At 42.0% G+C, this 22,977-nt stretch overlaps 1 protein-coding gene across 1 annotated transcript in view; it reads right to left on the bottom strand.

Moving 5' to 3' along the window:
* FAM135B (family with sequence similarity 135 member B) overlaps positions 1–22,977 on the bottom strand; it is a 322,054-nt gene that overhangs the window by 217,248 nt on the left and 81,829 nt on the right. Inside the window, exon 2 of the mRNA XM_073330058.2 lies at positions 8,509–8,604. Within this exon, the coding sequence (XP_073186159.2) occupies positions 8,509–8,585 (77 nt within the window). The 5' untranslated portion in view covers positions 8,586–8,604. The remainder of the gene's footprint in view (positions 1–8,508; positions 8,605–22,977) is intronic.

Here is a 22,977-nt window from a genome sequence, read left to right as displayed (position 1 = left end):
AGGGCCTGATCCAAAGACCACTGAAGTCAATGGGTTTTGAATGAGGTCCTAGTGGTCTGATTAACAAAAGGAGCTAAGCCAGGGGTTCTCAAACTAGGGGTCGGGACCCCCCCAGGGGGTCACAAGGTTATTACATGGGGGGTCGCGAGCTGCCAGCCTCCACCCCAAACCCCGCTTTTCCTCCAGTATATAATGGTGTAAAATATATAAAAATGTGTTTTTCATTTATAAGGGGAGGGTTGCACTCAGAGGCTTGCTACGTGAAAGGGGTCACCACTACAAACATTTGAGAACCACTGAGCTAAGCACATGTCGTTTCCATTGGCCTAGGGAGCGCTCAGCAGCTTTGAAAAATCAGGCTACAGGGGCACTGGAAAGCCACTAGCACTCTCTCCAATATTAGTTTATTCAACTTGCATCATCACCCACAGGTACGTTTGGTGAGCTCACTAACGCATCCAACTCTCTCTCAATTTGGGTTTTTAAATACCATGAATTTTATAAGGCACTCTAGTGGCTAACTTTTTATTAAAGATAAACAGAATTGTTAACTACTGCTTTTCTTCTTCTATTCTGTATGAGATCTTATACCATGTTCCTCAGTGTAGCGTCTGAGCGCCTTCCAGTAGTGCATTAAGCAATATAACGAATATTGGTCACACAATTTGTTCTGTCATCCTCTCCCCAGGGGGAGAAGCATGTGCAGTGGAGTGCTCTGGTTTGGTTTAGTTTGGTTTACACACACACACAGAGCAATGTGTTTAGATTAGAGAAGGCAGGTCAAGAAGGCCTAGCACTTGGAGTAGAAGGTGGTGAGATTTGTGATGGTCCTTAGTATTTGTGGGAGTTCATTCCACAGTCTTGAACCAGTACCTGAGAAGGTTCTGTCTCCTGCACAAAACAAGTTTCAGAGTAACAGCCGTGTTAGTCTGTATTCGCAAAAAGAAAAGGAGTACTTGTGGTTAGTCTCTAAGGTGCCACAAGTACTCCTTTTCTTTTTGAACAAAACAAGATTTACTCTTATGGTAGAAAGTTGCATTGTGCCAAGGGAGTGACGTTGTCAACCGTAGTCTTCATCCCAGAGCTTTCGTTGATATTTTTTTTTTAAAGGTAACCTGGGTCCAAGCCAGTTGAGCACTTCTGAGATAAGGACCAACACTTTGAACCTGATTCCATATTCTAAGGGCAGCCAGCGTATGGAACAGAAAATGGGTCTGGTGTGGCTTAGAAGATGTGCCACGGTGTTCTGTACCAGCTGGAGTGTAAGTGCTGAAAGCTTTCTGTCCAAGTAGGTTACACTGCTGTAGTCCAGCCAAGAGGTGACAAAGGAATGAATAACTGAGGCCAGGTCATCATTTGCCAGGAAGGGATGGGATGTTTGTGTCCCATGCTGTGTGATTTTATTAGTGATGGTGGTGGTGAAGAAATGCACCTTGCACGAAGAACACAAAGTGGCATGGTGTGTCCATGCCCTGGACCTCTAAGGGCAATCTTTTCCATATCGTGGCCTCACACCATTGAGACCTCTAAAAATATTATTTGAGACCTTGAACTTGATTCTGTAGGGAGCTAGTGTGACAAGCAGAGGATGGGTCCAATGTGCTCAGGGTAGCCTATGTTTCTAAGGAGATGTGCTGCTGGATTCTGTCCTAAGAGCTGATGGCTTCAGTGGCTCACTAGATCACACCACTGCAGTCCAGCTGGTAGGTAACACACATGCATTCTTGAGGCTAAATTATCTGCCAAGATGGGATACAGTCTCCTAGAGAGTCATAGATGAATGCATTGCCTGTGGCTGACACTTGACACTGTCACAGAGCATGCTGAACGGTATGGCCCACTGGTCAGACCTGGCATGGCAGTTGTCATATTAATTATGCAAGGAGTCAGACTACAGCTTTGCATTGGCTCCTGATAAATGCCGCCACTCCCCACCCCCCCAAAAAACAGAATGCTTCATCATAATGCTTCTCTTGGTTTCTCAGATGTTGGCCTTCAATTCTAGAAGTCAAGGGACTAATTGTGAATTAATTCAATCATTTGCCCTGATTCATTTCTTTCACGTTCACTGTGTTTTAAAAATACATCAGAGTCAGAATTCCAGTATTATCAAGGCATCTGCTAACCTTTCCTATGAACTTTGTTTTCCCCTCAGTCACTCAGAGAGTTATTTATACTGTGCGTATGCCAGTATCAGGGGTTTTTTTAAGTATGGAAATCCATCAAATAGGTCTTAAAACAGTTCAAGAATAAAGGTGCAGAAGGATTGCTTCTGACAGAACCAGACAAATCAATTAATTGATCTCTAGCAGACAGGGATAATTTTATTTCCTAGTCTATTAAAGATGATCAGAATTGGCTAGCTAATTTTACAAGAGAAATATCTGTCACCAGTCATTAAGCAGCACATGATGGAGAGAACTCAGATGGAGAAACTAAAAACTGCTTTTCCTTCTAGAAATTGCATTACTTATTACCCATTACTCAGCCTTTAGAATTCCAGCATCAAACATCAGCATTAGTCTCTTGTTTCAACAAAAAGCGTTTTTCTCCCCACAATAATATTTTCTACAAATCAACAATTGACCATTCATGTCTATAAATACTGACACTTACACTGGTGCCTTTGAGTAAGAGAACATTAGTATTAATTGCACATATCTCTCCAAGAAAAAAACAACTTGAAACATGTAACCTATTGATGACTGGTCCCCAGTACACAGGCCTGGAAAACACAAAGAATTCTGATTGTTTTCTATTTAAACATTCTTGATCATCCAGGCCACTTAACATAGTTTTGAATGTTAACTATTTATTTAGGGAACAGACAATTTCAACGAATTAATGGAATTTGATTATTAACAAATGCCTTTGGGCTTTTGTGGGGAAGGCCTACCAGAAATCTCTTGTTTTGTCCTTTGGAAATTATTTTTATTTATTTAAGCTGTTGTTTCTAAAGCACTCACTGTTGGCCTAACTCTGCTCACATTGAAGTCAATGACTTTCAGAGGAGAGTTGGACCAACACTCAGCCCTTTAGAAAACCATAAGAACAAAAGAACGGCCATACTGGGCCAGACAAATGGTTCATCTAGCCCAGTATCCTATCTTCTAACAGCGACCAGTGCCAGATGCTTCAGCGGGAAAGAACAGAACATGGCAATTATGGAGTGATCCATCTCCTGTCATCCAGTCTGAGCTTCTGGACATGGATAGTTTAGGGATGCCCAGAGCATGGGGCTGTATCCCTGAACATCTTGGCTAATGCCCATTGATGGATCTAACCTCCATGAATTTATCTGAGTCTTTTCTGATCCCACTCATACTTTTGGCCTTCATAGGATGCCTTGGCAACAAGTTCCAGAGATTGATTATGTCTTGTGTGAGCAAGTACTTCTTTATGTTTGTTTTAAACCTGCTGCCTATTAATATCATTGGGTGACCATGGGTTCTTGTGTTATGTGAAGGAGTAAACAATACTTCCTTATTCACTTTCTCCACACCACTCATGGTGTAATAGACCTCTCTCATATCCTCCCCTTAGTCATCTCTTTTCTAAAATGAAAATTCCCAGTCTTTTTAATCTCTCCTCACATGAAAGTTGTTCCATACCCCTAATCATTTTTCTTCCCTTCTCTGTAACCTTTCCAATTCCAATACATCTTTTTTGAGATGTGGTGACCACAACTGCACTCAGTATTAAAAGTGTGGGCGTACCATGGATTTATTTAGTGGCATTATATTTTCTGTCTTATTCCCTATCCCTTGCCTGATGGTTCCTAACATTCTGTTAGCTTTTTTCACTGCCACTGCATATGAATCAGATGTTTTCAGAAAACTATCCACAATGACTCCAATATCTCTTTCTTGAATGGTAACAGCTAATTTAGACTCCATTATTTTGTATTCATAGTTGGGATTATATTTTCCAGTGTGCATTAGTTTGCACTTAACATTGACTTTCATTTGCCATTTTGTTGCCCAGTCGTCCAGTTTAGTGAGATCCCTTTGTAACTCTTTGCGATCAGCTTTTGACTTAACTAGCTTGAGAATTTTTTTTTGGCTGCAAACCTTGCCATCTCCCTCTTCACTCTCTTGTCCACATTATTTATTAATACATTAGCACCTCAGAGTTATGAATGCCTCAGGAACGGAGGTAGTTCATAACTCTGAAATGTTTGGAACTGTGAACAAAACATTATGGTTGTTCTTTCAAAAGTTTACAGCTGAACATTGATTAAATACAGCTTTGATATTTTACTATGGAGAAGAAAAATGCTTCTTTTAACCATCTTAATTTAAATGAAACAATCACAGAAACTGTTTCCTTACCTTGTAAAATCTTTTTTTTTACTTTATTTTTAGTAGTTTACATTTAACACAGTCCTGTACTATATTTGCCCCCCCACACACACTTTTTTTGGGGGGGGGCTCTGCAGCTGCCTCATTGTGTACTTCTGGTTCTAAATGAGGTGTGTGGTTTACTGGTCAGTTTGTAACTCTTGTGTTCATAAATCTGAGGTTCTACTGTATGTTGAATGGAACTGGTACCAGTACAGATCCATGGGGGACCCTGCTATCTACCTCTCTCCATTGTGAAAACTGACCATTTATTCTTATCCTTTGTTTCCTATCTTTTAACCAGCTATTGATCCATGAGAGGACCTTCCTCTTACCCCAGGACTGCTTATTTTGCTTAAGAGCCTTTGGTGTGGGACTTTGTCAAGGGCTTTCTGAAAGTCCACATACACTGTATCAACTGGGATTGCCCGTGCCCACGTTTGTGGACCCACTCAAAGAATTTTAATAGATTGGTGAGGCAAAAGTCGTGTTGACTTTTCCATAATATATGGTGTCCACCTACATATCTGATAATTCTGTTCTTTGCTATAGTTTCAACCAATTTACCTGGTATTGAAGTTAGTGTCACTGGCCTGTAATTGCCAGGATTGCCTCTTGATCCTTTTTAAAAAATAAATAGGCATAACATTATCTACCCTCCAGTCATCTGGTACAGAGGCTGATTTAAGTGATAGGTTACATACCACAGTCAGTAGTTCTGCAATTTCATATTTGCGTTCCTTCAGAACTCTTAGGTGAATACAATCTGGTCCTGGTGACTTATTACTTTTTAATTTATGAAGTTGTTCCCAGACGTCCTCTATGACACCTCAATCTGGGACAGCACCTCAGGTACTTCACCCAAAAAGAATGGCTGTGGGAAACTCCCTCACATCTTCTGTGGTGAAGACTGATGCAGAGAAGCTAAATGAATTCTTTGCATGAGCTCTGTGTTCCTTGAGTAACCCTTTAGCACCTTGATTGTCCAGTGGCCCCATGGATTGTTTGGCTCAATTCCTGCTACTGATGTATTTAATTTTTTTTCTGTTTGCTTTTCTGTCTTCTGATAGTTGTTCTTGAAGTTCTTTTTTGGCCTGCCTAATTATACTTTTATACTTGACTTGCTAGAGTTTATGGTCCTTTCACTTTTCCTCACTAGGGTTTGACTTCCAGTTTTCAAATGATGTATTTTTGCCTCTAACTGCCTCTTTTACTCTGCTGTTTAACTATGGTGGGTTGTTTTTGTTTTGTTTTTTGTTTTTTTTGGTCTTCTGTTTTTTTCCTTCAAGGTATAAACTTAGTCTGAGCCTCTATTATGGTGTTTTTAAATAGTTTCTATGTAGCTTGCATGCATTTCTCTCTTGTGCCTATTCTTTTTAATTTCCATTTAACTAGCTTCTTCATTCTGTGTGGTTCCCCTTTTTGAAGATAAATACTACTGTGGTGGATTTCTTTGGTGTTTTCCCCACTACAACTATGTTAAATTTAATTACATTATGGTCTCTATTACCTGGTGGTTCAGCTATATTCACCTCACCTATCTTGTGCTCCACTTAGGACTAAATCAAGAATTACCACTCCCCTTGGGAGTTCCAGGTCTAGCTGCTCTACGAAGCAGTCATTAATGGTGTCTAGAAATTTATCTCTGCATAATATCCTGAGGCAATATGTACTGAGCCAACAGAGGGATAGCTGAAATCCCTCATTCTTGGGTTTTCTGTCTTCGTAGCGTCTCTAAACTTTGAGCATTTTACAATCATTGTCACCATACTGGTCAGACGGTGAGTAGTACATTCCTACTGTTATATTCTTAGTATTCAAGCATGGAATTTCTATCCATAGAGATTCTATGGTACAGTTTGATTTAATAAAGATTTTTCCTATATTTGACTGTATGCTTTCTTTCGCATATAGTGCTACTCCCTCACTAGCATGACTGCTCTGTCATTCCTATATATTTTGTACCCCAGAATTACCATGTCCCATTGATTATCATCATTCCACCAGGTTGCTGTGATGCCTATTATATCACCATTATCTAATGCCAGGCATTCAAGCTCACCTATCTTAGTATTTAGATGGCAGACAGAGCTAAAATGTGCAGAACCCAGTAAACTCCTTGAAGATTAAACCATTTTGTGATCAAGTTGAACTAAGTCCCTTGATTAAAAGGCATGTGTGCTCTCTTTCTAATAGTTATATTTGGTATAGTCAAGGCTGTTTTCAAGAATCGGGGCTCTAAACATTGTTCTCTGGGCCATGAATAGGATGAAGAGATGCAGCTGCTCTAAGTTCCATGGAGCTAGGCTGAGGGAACTGGGGTTGTTTAGTCTGCAGAAGAGAAGAGTGAGGGGGGGATTTGATAGAAGCCTTCAACTACCTGAAGGGGGGTTCCAAAGAGGATGGAGCTGGGCTGTTCCCAGTGGTGGCAGATGACAGAACAAGGAGCAATGGTCTCAAGTTGCAGTGGGGGAGGCAGTAGCATAGCTGGGGGGGAGCGGGGCAGCAGCCACTCTCCCACTGAGCACAAGTGACACCCTTTTAATTCTTCAGCAGCATTTCGTGCTGCCGAAGACCCGGCGCAAGTGAAGGACCCGCCGCCGAAGTGCTGCCGAAGACCTGGAGCGCCGCTGGCTGAGTACAAGTGGGTGGCACCTTTTTTTATGTCTGCTCCCCCTGTTCGCTCCACCTGGCTATGCCACTGGGGGATGTCTAGGCTGGATAGTAGGAAACGCTATTTCACTAGGAGGGTGGTAAAGCATTGGGAATGGGTTACCTAGGGAGGTGGTGGAATCTCCATCCTTAGAGGTTTTTAAGGCCCAGCTTGACAAAGCCCTGGCTGGGATGGTTTAGTTGGGGTTGGTCCTGCTTTGAGCAGGGGATTGGACTAGATGACCTTCTGAGGTCCCTTCCAACCCTAATAGTCTAGGATTCTACTCAACTGGTGCCTATCTCGTCCTCATTTCTCAAGAGTGCATAACTTGGCAGAAAAAAAAGTGTATTCTTGGTTCACATTTAAAATAGGTATCTATCCAAGTGTGATTTGTGTTTTAGTTTTAATCAACACCTACTGCTATAGATCATATGGCCTTCATGTTTCCTTGGCCCTTTCAGGGACTTCATGGGAACAATTTTTCATGGGTTCACTGAACATTTCATCATAGTAAGAAAAATTATATTCCATTTTCCAGTGGAGGCAGCTCTGATTAGCTAAACTATCCCACACCTGGAAGAGTTTCACAGTTCAGGTAGCACTATCAGTTACCTGCATAGCCAAGTCATCTGCCATCCACGGACCAAGGGAGGTGCAGCCAGGAAGAGGGCATTTCTGTCAGTATATCAAAACTCACTGACAAAAAATAAATATCCCAGCAGACTCGCAATAGAATAGTCAATTAGCAACGAAGTGCACACTCTCAGAGCTGTCTGAACCTATCCAGTTCCACTGGTATCCTTGAGCAGACCTACAATATAGGTCCCTTGCTCTGATGAAAGAAATCACAGAATACACCTGTGATCTAAGCACAGTCACCATGCAGTCTTTAGACGAGGCTACCACCATTTAGTAGCCACATATTTGTTATGCCTTTACCACCAGGCAAAGGCCAGGGAAAAGTTAAATAAGTTTACTGGAAGTTGCCCTTGTTCTGAAGCACTGATTTTAAAACCACAGTGGTCTTTTAATACATAGGGGTTAATAGCAAATACTCAGTGCTCCAATTCTAAATGTGAATTAGTAGAATCCCATTAAAGCCCATTTTAGGAAAATAGAGCAATTACATTTATGACCCCAAAGTGGGCATTATTTAACATGGAACAGGAAGGAAAAGTCACGGAGCACAACTGTCATTCATGTTGGAAAATCAGAGCTAACCCAGGAGAGTTAAACCAGTCACTGTGCCTAAGCTTAAGCAGCTGGTTAAATCCATTTGATCTAGTTTTATAAACACATTGTTTTAATAATTCAGACAGTCAGACTTTGCAGATAAGTGGAAACAACATGCTTCCAGCTTCCTTGACTGTGAGGAAAGACTAATGTTACCCCCCACCCGCAGATTACATGAAGTATAACTGCATTAGCAGGAAGCAATTTATTTCAGAGTCTACGTCTTTTCCATAAATGGGCATTATCCAATCAGCTAAAAACTAATGGAAGCTCCAAACTCACCCTCTCTGGAAGAGATCCACATTATGGAATTTGTGAAGTTCCACAGAAAACTCGACCGTTCCCTGTACCTCAGACATGATCTTTTCAGGTCATCACCTAAATGACACACAAACAGGTATTTTAAACATGCTGAACAGTTTGCTTAAAAACAAATTCACTTAAGTTACTACACCTTGCTTCAGCACTTTGGGCTTCATCCGTCACCCAGGGAACTCAATGGGAATCTTTATACCAACTTCAATGGACTCTGTTCAGGCTTTTTATTGATAAGAGCCCTATCCAAGTTGTGATTGTGAGTCATAAAAAACAAAGACGGCCTGAGGATGCAGCAATAATGCTAAATTAGGTAATATCATAATCATTGAAATGTACATAGTGTCTTTTCAGCCTAGAACCTCGCAGTGCTTTCCAAGCTCTCACAATATTCCTGGGAGGAAAGAGAGATGTTGTTACACCCATTTTAGAGAATGGAAGGTATCCAGACACAGCACACAACAGCTCTCTAAATGGAGAACTGACTAAAAATTCAGTCTCCAGCCAAAACACCACAGTGATACAGAGTTCGCTGGCTCCCATCCCCTGTGCCCTCTCCCACCAAGGCACTTATCAAAGACAAGGAAGGGAGGTTTCACAGGGAACAGAACTAACTCCAGAAATAATGAATGGTAGGGATTACCACATAAGCTCTTTGGGGCAGGAAAATTAGTCTGTATCACAGATGTCACAAAAAAGACTGTGACGGGATCCCCAGGGTGCAGCCTGGGACTGTGGGACCGCTGTGCCCCCTTAGCTCTCTTCACCCTGGGTTGTCTCTCACAATGCCTTGCTAGTGACCGGCAGCAAACCCCTCCAGAAGCTGTGATCACTCAACACAACAGCATGTGAGCCCCACATCCAGCTAGATTGCATGAATGCTCCCAAAGCCACTCATGAATCACCCAGAGAAAGGCACCAGCCAAATCCCCCCAGCACCCAGCACTGTGCTTCAAGACATCGTCTTGCATTGCTCAAGCCGAGCAGTGCAGATTTATTAATTGGTTCACCACTTCATCAACGGAAAGCGGGCCTACACCAGCCTTTGCAAACCTGAGCAGATAACCAAACACTTCAGGCAAACTCACTGGTAAAGACAAACATTTAAACAAATGTATTGACTACAAAGGTTTAAATTTAAGTGATATTAAGTGTTAGGCAAAAAATCAGTGCATTACCAAAAGAAAAGAAAATATAAGCACGCAGTCTAAACTCTCAACCCTATTAGACTGGGCAACCTCTAGATTAAGCAGTTTTTCTCACCCCACTGAACATTGCAGTCCTTAATATACAAGTTTGTTCCTTAAACCTGGGCCAATCTCCTCTGTTGGAGTCTTGTCTTCTTCTCAGTATCTTAGTTGCTTGCAGCCTAGGTGGGGGCAGGGTAAGGGCCCAGTATGTTTCCACTCTGTCTGTTTTATACCCTCAGTCCATGTGCTTGGAAAACACAAGTCCAGGCATGTCTGGGTGCATTGCTGAGTCTCCAGGCAAGGTTGGACAATTCCCCTGGAGTGGCGTCATGTAGGTGAGTCATTGCATTATAGCTCCCTTGCTGGGCAATGGTTGTTGATGGGCTGATTGAAACCCTGCCTGGGTGTTGGTTACTTTCCTTGCTGTTGCCTCTGGGGAGCTAATATCTGGCTGATTCCCCAACTTACAGCTTGTTTTAGTGACAACCATACAACACAATTCTCAACTTCATATACATTTATGATATACATATATGGACAGAAAAATTACTTTCAGGAGATCATAACCTTTCACCTGATATCTTATCCAAGGCATGCTTTATATGTATGATCACGATGATTTAAAAATGAGGAATATGGGGGTTCCAGGATGCTCCCCCAAGGTATAGAATGACACAAAGATGGCCAACAGATTGGTTTACTTCACACATACACGCTGCTCTTCTATCTAAGACCACTGTGTAAGTGCAGAGAAGGATGGCTCATGAGCATCAGTCTGAGCATAGATAGCTGTCTACTGTACATAACAGGGGAGGTGGGAAAGTGTGCGTGACATTCTGGTGCCACAGAGTAGTAGCTGGTGCATCGGCAGGCTTTCCATTTAGCACCCAAAGGGGCCAAGGCTGCTGGAACAATTTGTATAGTGGGGGTTGCTGAGAGCCAGTGAACCAAACTGTAAACCCTGTATATGATGAAAACCACTTCAAGCCAGGGGGAACAGCAGCACCCCAAACCCCTAGTTCCAGCACCTATGAGAGGGGCTCATTTGGAATTCTGTCCAGCTTCTGCAATAGGGGAGACTCTCTGTCTTCAGACTCTTATGTTCATTTGTATCGTGCCCAAAGGTGTGCTAAGTGCCTCCCACCCACTCCAATACATCCATGCAAGGCAGGTCAAGATTCTGATGTGATATATTTTTGAATCAGGAGAAAGTATTATACTGTAGCTATTGGATAAGTTTGTTTGCCAACTCCTGGCTGTACATTTTCCAGGTGACTGGCTTTTTATTTCACTGATGATTTAAACACTATTTTTGCTTCTCTTAATGCCTGCCCCTCTCAAGCGCTCTCATTTTCCAAAATGCACTCTGAGATTTTTTCCTCCACTGGAAAATATGCACTGCAGACATTGATTCCAGACTGACAAGAGCTGCAGCTATGCCATTTATATTATATATAAATAAAATAATTGCCAAACTGCATTTTTTAATATATACCCCCAAAGTAAGGAAAGTAATGCATTAGTCAATTCAGTGTTATGTCATAATGATTTCCAGTAAAATTCAGAAGCAGTGAAGGTAAACTCAGTGTTACTCTCTGGCAGAGCTAATGTAATTTGTACCTTACCTAGTTTTCTAAAACTGTATCAAAAATGGCCCCCACCCTCATTTTACTCTTGATAAAGCCCTTGGCAGGACTGACATAAAAGTTAAGTTTGTCAAAGGTACTTCCATGGTGTGCACCAATAGCGCAAACGATCGACCCAGAGAAGAGCTGAAGTCACACAGCTTGAAGAAAAAGAATAAATATTCAAAAGTGACCAATGATTTTGGGTGCTACACCTGACTTATCCTTACAGAAACCCAGTTTTCAAAGATGATGAACACCAGTCCTTTGAAAATAAGGTGCTTAAAGTTGGGCACTCAAAAAATAGAGGCACCCATACTCATTAATCACTCGGGACAATTTAGGCCAGAAGTATCACAGGGTAGTTAGTTAAACGAGCATTAACCAAAAGTAGAGTAGCTACCTTGCCAATTGTGCTGTTACCGAGGCCCGACGTATGACATCAGTATTTGCAGTACTGTAGGGAATATTGCCAATATTGAAGATATGTCACATACTTATTAAGACTACTGGCAAGTGTTTTGGGGCGATCACTGTGAATGCCCCAGGTACCTCTCTATTGGACAGCACCTCATGTGTTTTTAAGCTAGGCCCTACATGCCACACTAACATTTCAGAACAAGAATAAAGCAGGCACTAGGCAATCCAGCTGGTGACATGACATGACATGGGGGACAGGCCTGTCACTGGCAGCCCTCCCTCATTAGCGGGGCTGCCATTGGTCAATCCAAGCACCTGTGAGTTTGGATTGGCTGGTGGCGTATTGCCCATGAAGACAATACTGGACAGAAGTAGGCCTCTCTCTCCTACTCCCCTAGAGGTTGTGTGTATCCCACACTCACTCCCTGAGGGTATGTCTGCACTGCAGGATTAATTATACTTGAGTTACTCCTCTCAAGTTAGCCTCGCTTTAGTGAGAGAGGCCACACCAAAATAACACTACAGCTGCTGTATATACACTGAGATTTCACTCACTCATGTGTGGTGCTAAGACTTCTGGGGCCACATCCCATGTTTCTCTGTGCTGCAGTTAATTGAGATGCTCTGTGAATTCATTCCTACTGAACTGCAGGAGAACTTCTGTCCTTTCTGGGCACACAAGGGAATTGTGGGAAGGCATTGGAGCATTCAGGTGGGAGCTAGTCTGCATTCAGACTACAGCATGGCTGTGGTAGCAGCTGGCACATTGTACTCACTTGAGTTTTAGCCTATACAACTCCCCGCCCCTTGGGTCTGCAAACTCAAGTTAAAAGCACCATGACACCAACTGTCACGGTTCCTCCCCCACTCTGAACTCTAGGGTACAGATGTGGGGACCTGCATGAAAAACCTCCTAAGCTTATCTTTACCAGCTTAGGTCAAAACTTCCCCAAGGTACAAAATATTACACCTTGGACTGGCCGCTACCACCACCAAACTAATACTGGTTACTGGGGAAGAGCTGTTTGGACGCGTCCTTCCCCCCAAAATACTTCCCAAAACCTTGCACCCCACTTCCTGGACAAGGTTTGGTAACAAGCCTCACCAATTTGCCTAGGTGACTACAGACCCAGACCCTTGGATCTTAAGGACAATGAACAATCCTCCCAACACTTGCACCCCCCCTTTCCTGGGAAATGTTGGATAAAAAGCCTCACCAATTTGCATAGGTGACCACAGACCCAAACCCTTGGATCTGAGAACAATGAAAAAGCATTCAGTGTTTTACAAGAAGACTTTTAATAAAAAATAGAAGTAAATAGAAATAAAGAAATCCCCCCTGTAAAATCAGGATGGTAGATATCTTACAGGGTAATTAGATTCAAAAACATAGAGAACCCCTCTAGGCAAAACCTTAAGTTACAAAAAAGATACACAGACAGAAATAGTTATTCTATTCAGCACAATTCTTTTCTCAGCCATTTAAAGAAATCATAATCTAACACATACCTAGCTAGATTACTTACTAAAAGTTCTAAGACTCCATTCCTGTTCTGTCCCCGGCCAAGACGACTACAGACAGACACAGACCCTTTGTTTCTCTCCCTCCTCCCAGCTTTTGAAAGTATCTTGTCTCCTCATTGGTCAGGTGCCAGCGAGGTTACCTTTAGCTTCTTAACCCTTTACAGGTGAGAGGAGCTTTCCCCTGGCCAGGAGGGATTTCAAAGGGGTTTACCCTTCCCTTTATATTTATGACACGCCCCCCAAATCTCAGCTAGGGTGAAACACTGGCTGGGATTTCTTCCTGGAGCTCTAGGAAAACAGAGTTAATAAGACACATGCATCTCTAAATATACTACCAAGTACATAAAGACTAACAATATTTTCCACATCTCAAGGACGATTTTAACCAGTTGATTCTGGGAAACTTTCACGGGAGAGTGCATCAGCCACTTTGTTAGAAGCTCCTGAGATGTGTTGGATGTCGAAATCAAAATCTTGGAGAGCTAAACTCCACCGAAGAAGTTTTTTGTTAGTTTCTTTGACGGTGTGAAGCCACTTTAGTGCAGCATGGTCGGTTTGCAGGTGGAAACGCCGTCCCCAAACATATGGGCGTAGCTTTTCCAGAGCGTAGACAATGGCATAACATTCTTTTTCAGTGACTGACCAGTTGCTTTCCCTCTCAGACAGTTTTTTGCTGAGAAACACTACAGGGTGGAATTCTTGATCAGGTCCTTTCTGCATTAAAACTGCTCCCACACCACGCTCGGATGCATCTGTGGTTACTAGGAACGGTTTGTCAAAGTCTGGGGCCCTTAGTACAGGGTCAGACATGAGTGTCGCTTTAAGCTTGTTAAAGGCCTTCTGACACTTTCCAGTCCACTGAACAGCATTTGGCTGTTTCTTTTTGGTTAGGTCCGTCAGTGGGGCAGCGATTTGGCTGTAGTGCGGTACAAATCGTCTGTAATAACCGGCCAAGCCTAAGAAGGATTGAACCTGTTTCTTTGACTTTGGGACAGGCCACTTTTGGATAGCATCCACTTTGGCCTGTAGGGGGCTGATAGTTCCTTGACCCACCTGGTGTCCAAGGTAAGTCACTCTGTTTAGGCCTATTTGACACTTCTTAGCCTTAACAGTTAGTCCTGCCTCCCTTATGCGCTCAAGGACTTTTTGTAGATGTTCCAGGTGGTCTGCCCAGGAATGGCGTGTCATAAATATAAAGGGAAGGGTAAACCCCTTTGAAATCCCTCCTGGCCAGGGGAAAGCTCCTCTCACCTGTAAAGGGTTAAGAAGCTAAAGGTAACCTCGCTGGCACCTGACCAATGAGGAGACAAGATACTTTCAAAAGCTGGGAGGAGGGAGAGAAACAAAGGGTCTGTGTCTGTCTGTAGTCGTCTTGGCCGGGGACAGAACAGGAATGGAGTCTTAGAACTTTTAGTAAGTAATCTAGCTAGGTATGTGTTAGATTATGATTTCTTTAAATGGCTGAGAAAAGAATTGTGCTGAATAGAATAACTATTTCTGTCTGTGTATCTTTTTTGTAACTTAAGGTTTTGCCTAGAGGGGTTCTCTATGTTTTTGAATCTAATTACCCTGTAAGATATCTACCATCCTGATTTTACAGGGGGGATTTCTTTATTTCTATTTACTTCTCTGCCACCTCCACCCATCTGGCTCCAATCTCTCCTGCCTCGATTACAGTTTTGGGTTTCCCATCTAGGATGTATCTTTCTATTTCCTCAGGAACACCCTCTAAGAATTGTTCCATTTGCATTAGGAAGGGCAAATTTACTGGAGATTCAACACTTGCTCCTGATATCCAGGCATCCCAATGTTTCACAATGTGGTAGGCATGTCGGGTAAATGACATGTCTGGTTTCCACCTTAGGGCTCGGAACCTCCGACGAGACTGCTCGGGTGTTATCCCCATTCTGACTCTCGCCTTGGATTTAAACAGTTCATACTTGTTCATATGTTCTTTAGGCATTTCAGCTGCCACCTCAGCTAAGGGTCCACTGAGCTGCGGTCTCAGCTCTACCATGTATTGGTCAGTAGAGATGTTGTACCCAAGGCAGGCCCTTTCGAAGTTTTCTAAGAAGGCCTCAGTATCATCACCTGCCTTGTAGGTGGGGAACTTTCTGGGATGGGAAGTGGTACCTGGAGAAGGATTGCTAGGGTTTGTTGGTATATTCTGCTGGGCCTTTATCCTCTCCATCTCCTCCACATGCTTCCTTGCCTCCATTTCCCTCTTGTGGGCAGCCTCCTGTACCTCCTTCTCCAGCCGCATGAGTTCTATCTGTCTTTCATGTTCCCTTTGTTTTTCCTCAGCCTGAAATTTGGCTAATTCCAGCTGTAGTCGAGCCGAGGATTTGGCCATTCTAACCTCTCTGTTTTTAACTAGCTTTACACCCGAGGTTTAGAAATAAACAAACAAAACTTGGCTGTAAAATTTTGCTGTGCTGGAATAGAATACCTATTCTCTGATAGTGATTGTCAGCCTACAGAAAAAGACAATTCCCTTGTCTCTGCTCTGGGCCCAATTTAAAGCAAAAAAACTCCAACTACTTGGAAACCTGCTTACCCAGCCCAAAGAAAAAAAAATTTCTTTTCAAACCTGTGCTCCTTGTAAAACAAAAAAAAATCAAAATCCTAAAAAAAACCCTGCCACTTTGTCTCCAGGCAAATGGGTAGAGCACACACCCCCTATTTACTTTTAGGAAGAAAAGAAAAAAAAAAACTCTGGGTTGGAAGACTGTGAATTTCCCTGCAGGAGTTAAGTACCCTGCCTCCAGGCAAAGAAAACCTGCAATTCACAAGATAATCCCCTTTTGTCTCTGCTTGGCCACAAAGCAGAGAGAAACCAAGCTGCTTTCAGTTTCAAAGCTGCTTCCTGGACTTCCTAAAAATTCCTTTTTAAAATCTGTATTTCTAGTTCAAAAAATCTCAACTGGATCTCAAAATGATTTCAGGTTAATCCCACCACTGTGCCACCATGTCACGGTTCCTCCCCCACTCTGAACTCTAGGGTACAGATGTGGGGACCTGCATGAAAAACCTCCTAAGCTTATCTTTACCAGCTTAGGTCAAAACTTCCCCAAGGTACAAAATATTACACCTTGGACTGGCCGCTACCACCACCAAACTAATACTGGTTACTGGGGAAGAGCTGTTTGGACGCGTCCTTCCCCCCAAAATACTTCCCAAAACCTTGCACCCCACTTCCTGGACAAGGTTTGGTAACAAGCCTCACCAATTTGCCTAGGTGACTACAGACCCAGACCCTTGGATCTTAAGAACAATGAACAATCCTCCCAACACTTGCACCCCCCCTTTCCTGGGAAATGTTGGATAAAAAGCCTCACCAATTTGCATAGGTGACCACAGACCCAAACCCTTGGATCTGAGAACAATGAAAAAGCATTCAGTGTTTTACAAGAAGACTTTTAATAAAAAATAGAAGTAAATAGAAATAAAGAAATCCCCCCTGTAAAATCAGGATGGTAGATATCTTACAGGGTAATTAGATTCAAAAACATAGAGAACCCCTCTAGGCAAAACCTTAAGTTACAAAAAAGATACACAGACAGAAATAGTTATTCTATTCAGCACAATTCTTTTCTCAGCCATTTAAAGAAATCATAATCTAACACATACCTAGCTAGATTACTTACTAAAAGTTCTAAGACTCCATTCCTGTTCTGTCCCCGGCCAAGACGACTACAGACAGACACAGACCCTTTGTTTCTCTCCCTCCTCCCAGCTTTTGAAAGTATCTTGTCTCCTCATTGGTCAGGTGCCAGCGAGGTTACCTTTAGCTTCTTAACCCTTTACAGGTGAGAGGAGCTTTCCCCTGGCCAGGAGGGATTTCAAAGGGGTTTACCCTTCCCTTTATATTTATGACACCAACGTTAAGGGTTTGTGTGTGTGGACAAGACTCAAATTTGGGGCATCACTCAAATTATCAATTGAATTCACTCTTCAGTGAAGACACAGCTGTAGAGATTAACAGCTATGGAGAATAAGCTGGATCAGTTACATTTCAGTGTCAATGGTTCATTGGTCTGAGCAAGTTCCACTTGACATTTCAGGCAACTGCACTGGTTGTGTTGTACTGGCTAAACTACACGACACAGGGGCCCAACTCGTCATGGTTCTATAAATTTATTATTTATTTAATTACAGGCTCACAAATCTGGACAATTTGTCCTGCTTGTAAGAGTTAGATTCCCCTTCGTGCTATTAAAATTGAGTGGATGAGGATAGGAGTGGGGTCTCCCATGCTGGAAATCTGGCCATCATTTGCAGAAAATGTCATGTCCTAATCTGTATTATGAATGAATATGCATGATCTCATTTGCATTTTAAAAGGAACACTTGCTGTTATTTTCTTTTGTGGCTGCTGGACCAGGTTGCCTTTGAGGACTGGTGGTGGTTGTTTAAGTTATGATAAAGTTGCAATCATTTGGCCAAAATATGATGCTTGTGTTCATGCTCAGCAGCCCTTGCCCTGTGCAATGTTTAGTAGCTGGGTGTTTGGGCTAGCTATTAAGTCATACTACTTATTTTGGTAGTACAAGCACCTGATTGAGGTATATGCATTGATAAAATGGTTATTTGGTACATATACATATAAACACAGAGATAAACTAAAGAAATCAAACCTGCAACAACCATGACTGAGAACAGTTGGTTGGATGTTGATTTCAGTGAAAGTATATTGAGAGTGTCAGTGAGGACAGAATTTGGCCCAGTATCACTACTGTATTATAGAGAGTAATAATCCTAAGGGCTGGATGTCACAGGCTTCACAGGACTGCAGACTTCACAAGAACCGTATTAGCTTGATGACACTAATCACATCAGTGAAGGCTGCAGGATCAGGCCCCTACTTTGATTTACTTTCAGAAGCTATTATACTACAACATAAAACTTGTTTACCTCCCCCAGCAGCTTATAAATCTGGCCAGCGTTCTACATGTGTTCTTAGCCAAAAAAAAATAAATAAACCAGACATTTCCTCAGTGCTTTGGCCATACTTGTCTGATTCCATCACAGGATTCATCAGAAAGTCGAGGACAAAAGAACAAAATAAAAACACCTTCTGAGAGAAGGCAATGACTCATAAACCTAGCAGCATTTGTTAAGGGCAAAGTTTAAAGAAGAGAACCCAGCTGTGCTCCTCAGAAAGCACAGCACATCTTAGAAGTGAGTCTCCATAATACATTCCCTGCTATTTCTACATTTAGAACACACTGTATTTTGTTATGGATTCCCTAGGAAGCTGATATTTGCAAGATAGGGGAGGGAATTTGAGTTTTTGTAAAAGCTACAAGTTGTGTTTATAGAAAACAGTCATGGTAAAACTGCATTACTCTTCTCCATACATATCTGCTCCTAGCATAGATATCAATAAGGTCTAGCATAGATCTCAATAAACAAACAGGGCAATCGTGACCCAAACTCAGAAACAGTCAGTTAGAATAAAGTATTGGGAAAGGGTGAAAATAGATTAAATGTCTTTTCTTTTTAGAGAGACAAGGTGAGAGAGAAACTTTTGAGCTTACACAGAGATGTTCTTCAGGTCCGGGCACCCTACTCAAGAGCACCACAAATAAATACAAGGTAGAACAGATTGTTTAGCATAAGAAGTTAACACATATTTCAAGGGATCATTCAAGGTGAAGTGAATTTTTTTTTAATCCTTTTAGTTTTTCTATCATTTGCCTTTTCTCAAGCAAAATGAGTCCCAGGAGAATCTAAACTCACCATTGAATCCAGATGCCCCAAAAAACAGGTGAGTTGTTTTGATACAGAGCAATCACAGAGGCCAATCAGCACTTCTGTTGCCCATCATCCTCATGTCCATGAACCCATTGGCATTGTTAGTGAAAGGGAGGTGGACCTTTATTATATTAGTGGTATATATTAATCACCTTTAAATTATGTCAGCCATGTTATTTTATTTTCCAAGATTTTGAATACAACAAGGTATAACAGCCATGTTTTAGTATTTGAATAAGGACAAAGAAAGGTAGAGTAATCAGGGTACATAGTAATACCTGCCCTTATTTGAATGATAACGAATAGCAATACCAGGCCTTGCAATTATTATTAGATGAATAGTTGAAGAATAATCTAAAAAAATATTCAAAAAAAAAAGAAAAGAAAAAGAAAAAGCAGCATGGACTACATACAGCTCTAGTATTTGGGTTTTCTGGACTTCTAATACCACTCCTGACCTTAATTCCTTCAGTTTCCTGGGCCAAGTAAATCAGCCTCCTAGCAAATCTAACAGAATAATCTATGCAAGCAAATCTGACTATAGTGTACTGACCCAGTTTTGATTTTAGCCAGGACACAAGAGTTAGCCACTTTTTTTTAAAATGGCTACAGCTACTCAGGACTTAAATTTGATGTGTCCTCTGAAAAACACAGTATCTGCAGCTACATTGTGCTCTTTAATATTCTGTACTGACTCAAAAGCATCAAGGATTAATCTTGTAGGTCTCCCATCGATATATTTGCCTGCTTAGGTTGTGGAATGTAATGGGAACACAACAAAAGATGGGATAGCTGCAGGTAACTGTTCCTATTGTTTTTGTAGGAGTTCCAGCCTGCAATATGCCCTCGAATTCTTTCTTTAATTTGCAGGGCAGGAAATAGAGTAATACTGTAGTTATAAATGAATACAAGACACATGACCTTATCTGCCATATCATCCACAAAACATGCTTGTTTCTCTTTCACAAGTATACCAGTTTAAGTTTAATTGTTAAACATTGTTTTTATTCTCTGAAGAGCCAACACACTTTAGATAAGAGTCCTGTTATTTCAAAACTTTTTGGGTCTGCTGTTCTGCATTCCTGGGAAGTCAAAATTGATTTTTTCATTAGTCATACTCAAAAAAATACAGCACAAAAAGAGTAATTTTCCCCAAGGTTTGTTGATTTATTTTACAGAAATCAAAGTTGGTGATGTAGGAGTAAAACAACATCCCTGAAAAAAGGGAAATAGTGATTTAAAAGCCAAGAGAGATATAGAATTTAAATGTATTCAAGAAAGGATCCAAGTCATTTATAGATGTCAACATTTTCACTGTTCTAATTTTGCCTTCATATTTTAACCTTTTCCCAACCCACTTGGAATCCACAAAATCCTAAACTCATGATCTATGTCGATGGTTCTCAATTTGTTCCATGTCATTACCCTACAAGAAGTGCTGGGATAATACCTGTAACACCTGCATCTAGCAATAAAGTGTGATCACGACCATCTGAAACCTATTGGTGATCTCTAAATTGAGAGCCCATTACTTAGATTATCCTCAGAGATTAGCAATTCGAAGGCTATTCAATTGGGTGGTAAATCTCCAAAGAAAACCCAGGTTCTGCCAGAGGTTTCGGCAGGTCAGTACTGAACAGTTCCAGAACTAATGTCAGCTGTCATTGTCAGGAACTCATTGAAAATATGCATATGGAGACCTTGAAGCTTGAGGAAGCAAGCCAGTTTGAGAAAACTGCAGTTGCACCACCAGGGGGAGGAGGAAATGGCTCCATCACAAGGAAGAAGCTGGCAACTTCTGGAAGCAGGCAGTGCTCCACACCTACTCCCAATCCACTGCCCACAGAGATTAAAAAAACCTGGTATGCTGCCCTGGCAATGAGGGATGAGGAATCTCCTCCTAAAGGTGTAGGAGGAAAAGACCCATACCCCCAAGGCTGGGAGGATTATGGACACCACTCCATAGAGGAAATGAGGGGGGTAGTGGTCTGAGACTCCTTTCTCAGGGGGACAGAGGCATCCATCTGCCAGCCTGACCTGGAATCTTGGAGGTATGTCGGGCCTATTATGGAGACATTGAAAAAGGATTGCCGAGGATCATCCGTCCCCTTGACTACTACCCCACGCTGCTCAACCACACGGGCACTAATGATACTGCAAGTTATGACCCTGAACCGATCAGAAGTGACTCGGGGGCTCTAGGAGAGAGGGTGAGAGAGTTGGGACAGAGGTGGTTTCTCATCAGTCCTTCCAGTCAGGATAGGGGCCCAGGCAGAGACAGACACATCCTGGTAATGAATGCATGGTTGTGCGGATAGATCATCACATAATCCACATAACTGGAATATTGGTATAGAAGAGTACACTTTGTTCAGGAAGGACAAGCAGGAGAAAAAAGGGAGGTGTTGCTTTGTATATCAAAGATGTACACACTTGCACTGAAATGGAGATTGAAGTTGGAGGCAGATCTGTTGAGTCTTTGGGTAAGGATAAAAGGGGTAAAAAACAAGGGTGATGTCATGGTAAGGGTCTACTATAGGCCACCTGACCAGGAAGAAGAGGTGGATGAGGTTTCTTTTTAAACTAACTAGCAAAATTATCCAAAGCACAGGACTTGGTGGTATGGGAGCCTTCAGCTACTCAGATATCTGTTGGGAAAACAATAAAGTAGAGCACAGATTATCCAATATATTCTGGGCATGCACTGGAAACACATTTTTATTATGGAACGTGGAGAACGCTACTAGGGAAGAGGCTCTCCTAGATTTGATTCTGACAAACAGAATGGAAATGGTTGAGAATTTGAAGGTGGAAGGCAGTTTGGGTGAAATTGATTATGAAATGATAGAGTTCATGATTCTAAAGAATGGTAGGAGGGGAAAATGGCAGAATAAAGACAATGGATTTCAAGAAATGAAACATTAGCAAACTCAGAATTCGTAAGTTAGATCCCGTGGGAAGAAAATCTAAGGGAAAAAAGAGTAAAAAAAAGTCCAACTTTCCTGAAAAGAGACATGATTCAGGGATGTCACGGTTCCTCCCCCACTCTGAACTCTAGGGCAAAACTTCCCCAAGGTACAAAATATTCCACCCTTTGTCCTTGGATTGGCCGCTACCACCACCAAACTAATACTGGTTACTGGGGAAGAGCTGTTTGGACGCGTCCTTCCCCCCAAAATACTTCCCAAAACCTTGCACCCCACTTCCTGGACAAGGTTTGGTAAAAAGCCTCATCAATTTGCCTAGGTGACTACAGACCCAGACCCTTGGATCTTAAGAACCATGAACAATCCTCCCAACACTTGCACCCCCCCTTTCCTGGGAAATGTTGGATAAAAAGCCTCACCAATTTGCATAGGTGACCACAGACCCAAACCCTTGGATCTGAGAACAATGAAAAAGCATTCAGTTTTCTTACAAGAAGACTTTTAATAAAAATAGAAGTAAATAGAAATAAAGAAATCCCCCCTGTAAAATCAGGATGGTAGATACCTTACAGGGTAATTAGATTCAAAACATAGAGAACCCCTCTAGGCAAAACCTTAAGTTACAAAAAAGATAAACAGACAGAAATAGTTATTCTATTCAGCACAGTTCTTTTCTCAGCCATTTAAAGAAATCATAATCTAACACATACCTAGCTAGATTACTTACTAAAAGTTCTAAGACTCCATTCCTGGGCTATCCCCGGCAAAGACAGAATATAGACAGACACACAGACCCTTTGTTTCTCTCCCTCCTCCCAGCTTTTGAAAGTATCTTGTCTCCTCATTGGTTATTTTGGTCAGGTGCCAGTGAGGTTACCTTTAGCTTCTTAACCCTTTACAGGTGAGAGGAGCTTTCCCCTGGCCAGGAGGGATTTCAAAGGGGTTTACCCTTCCCTTTATATTTATGACAAGGGAGCACGAGCAAACTATCCC

Source organism: Lepidochelys kempii, chromosome 2 (assembly GCF_965140285.1).
Source record: "Lepidochelys kempii isolate rLepKem1 chromosome 2, rLepKem1.hap1, whole genome shotgun sequence".
NCBI lineage: Eukaryota > Metazoa > Chordata > Testudines > Cheloniidae > Lepidochelys > Lepidochelys kempii.
This window is presented reverse-complemented; position numbering and strand designations above follow the sequence as displayed.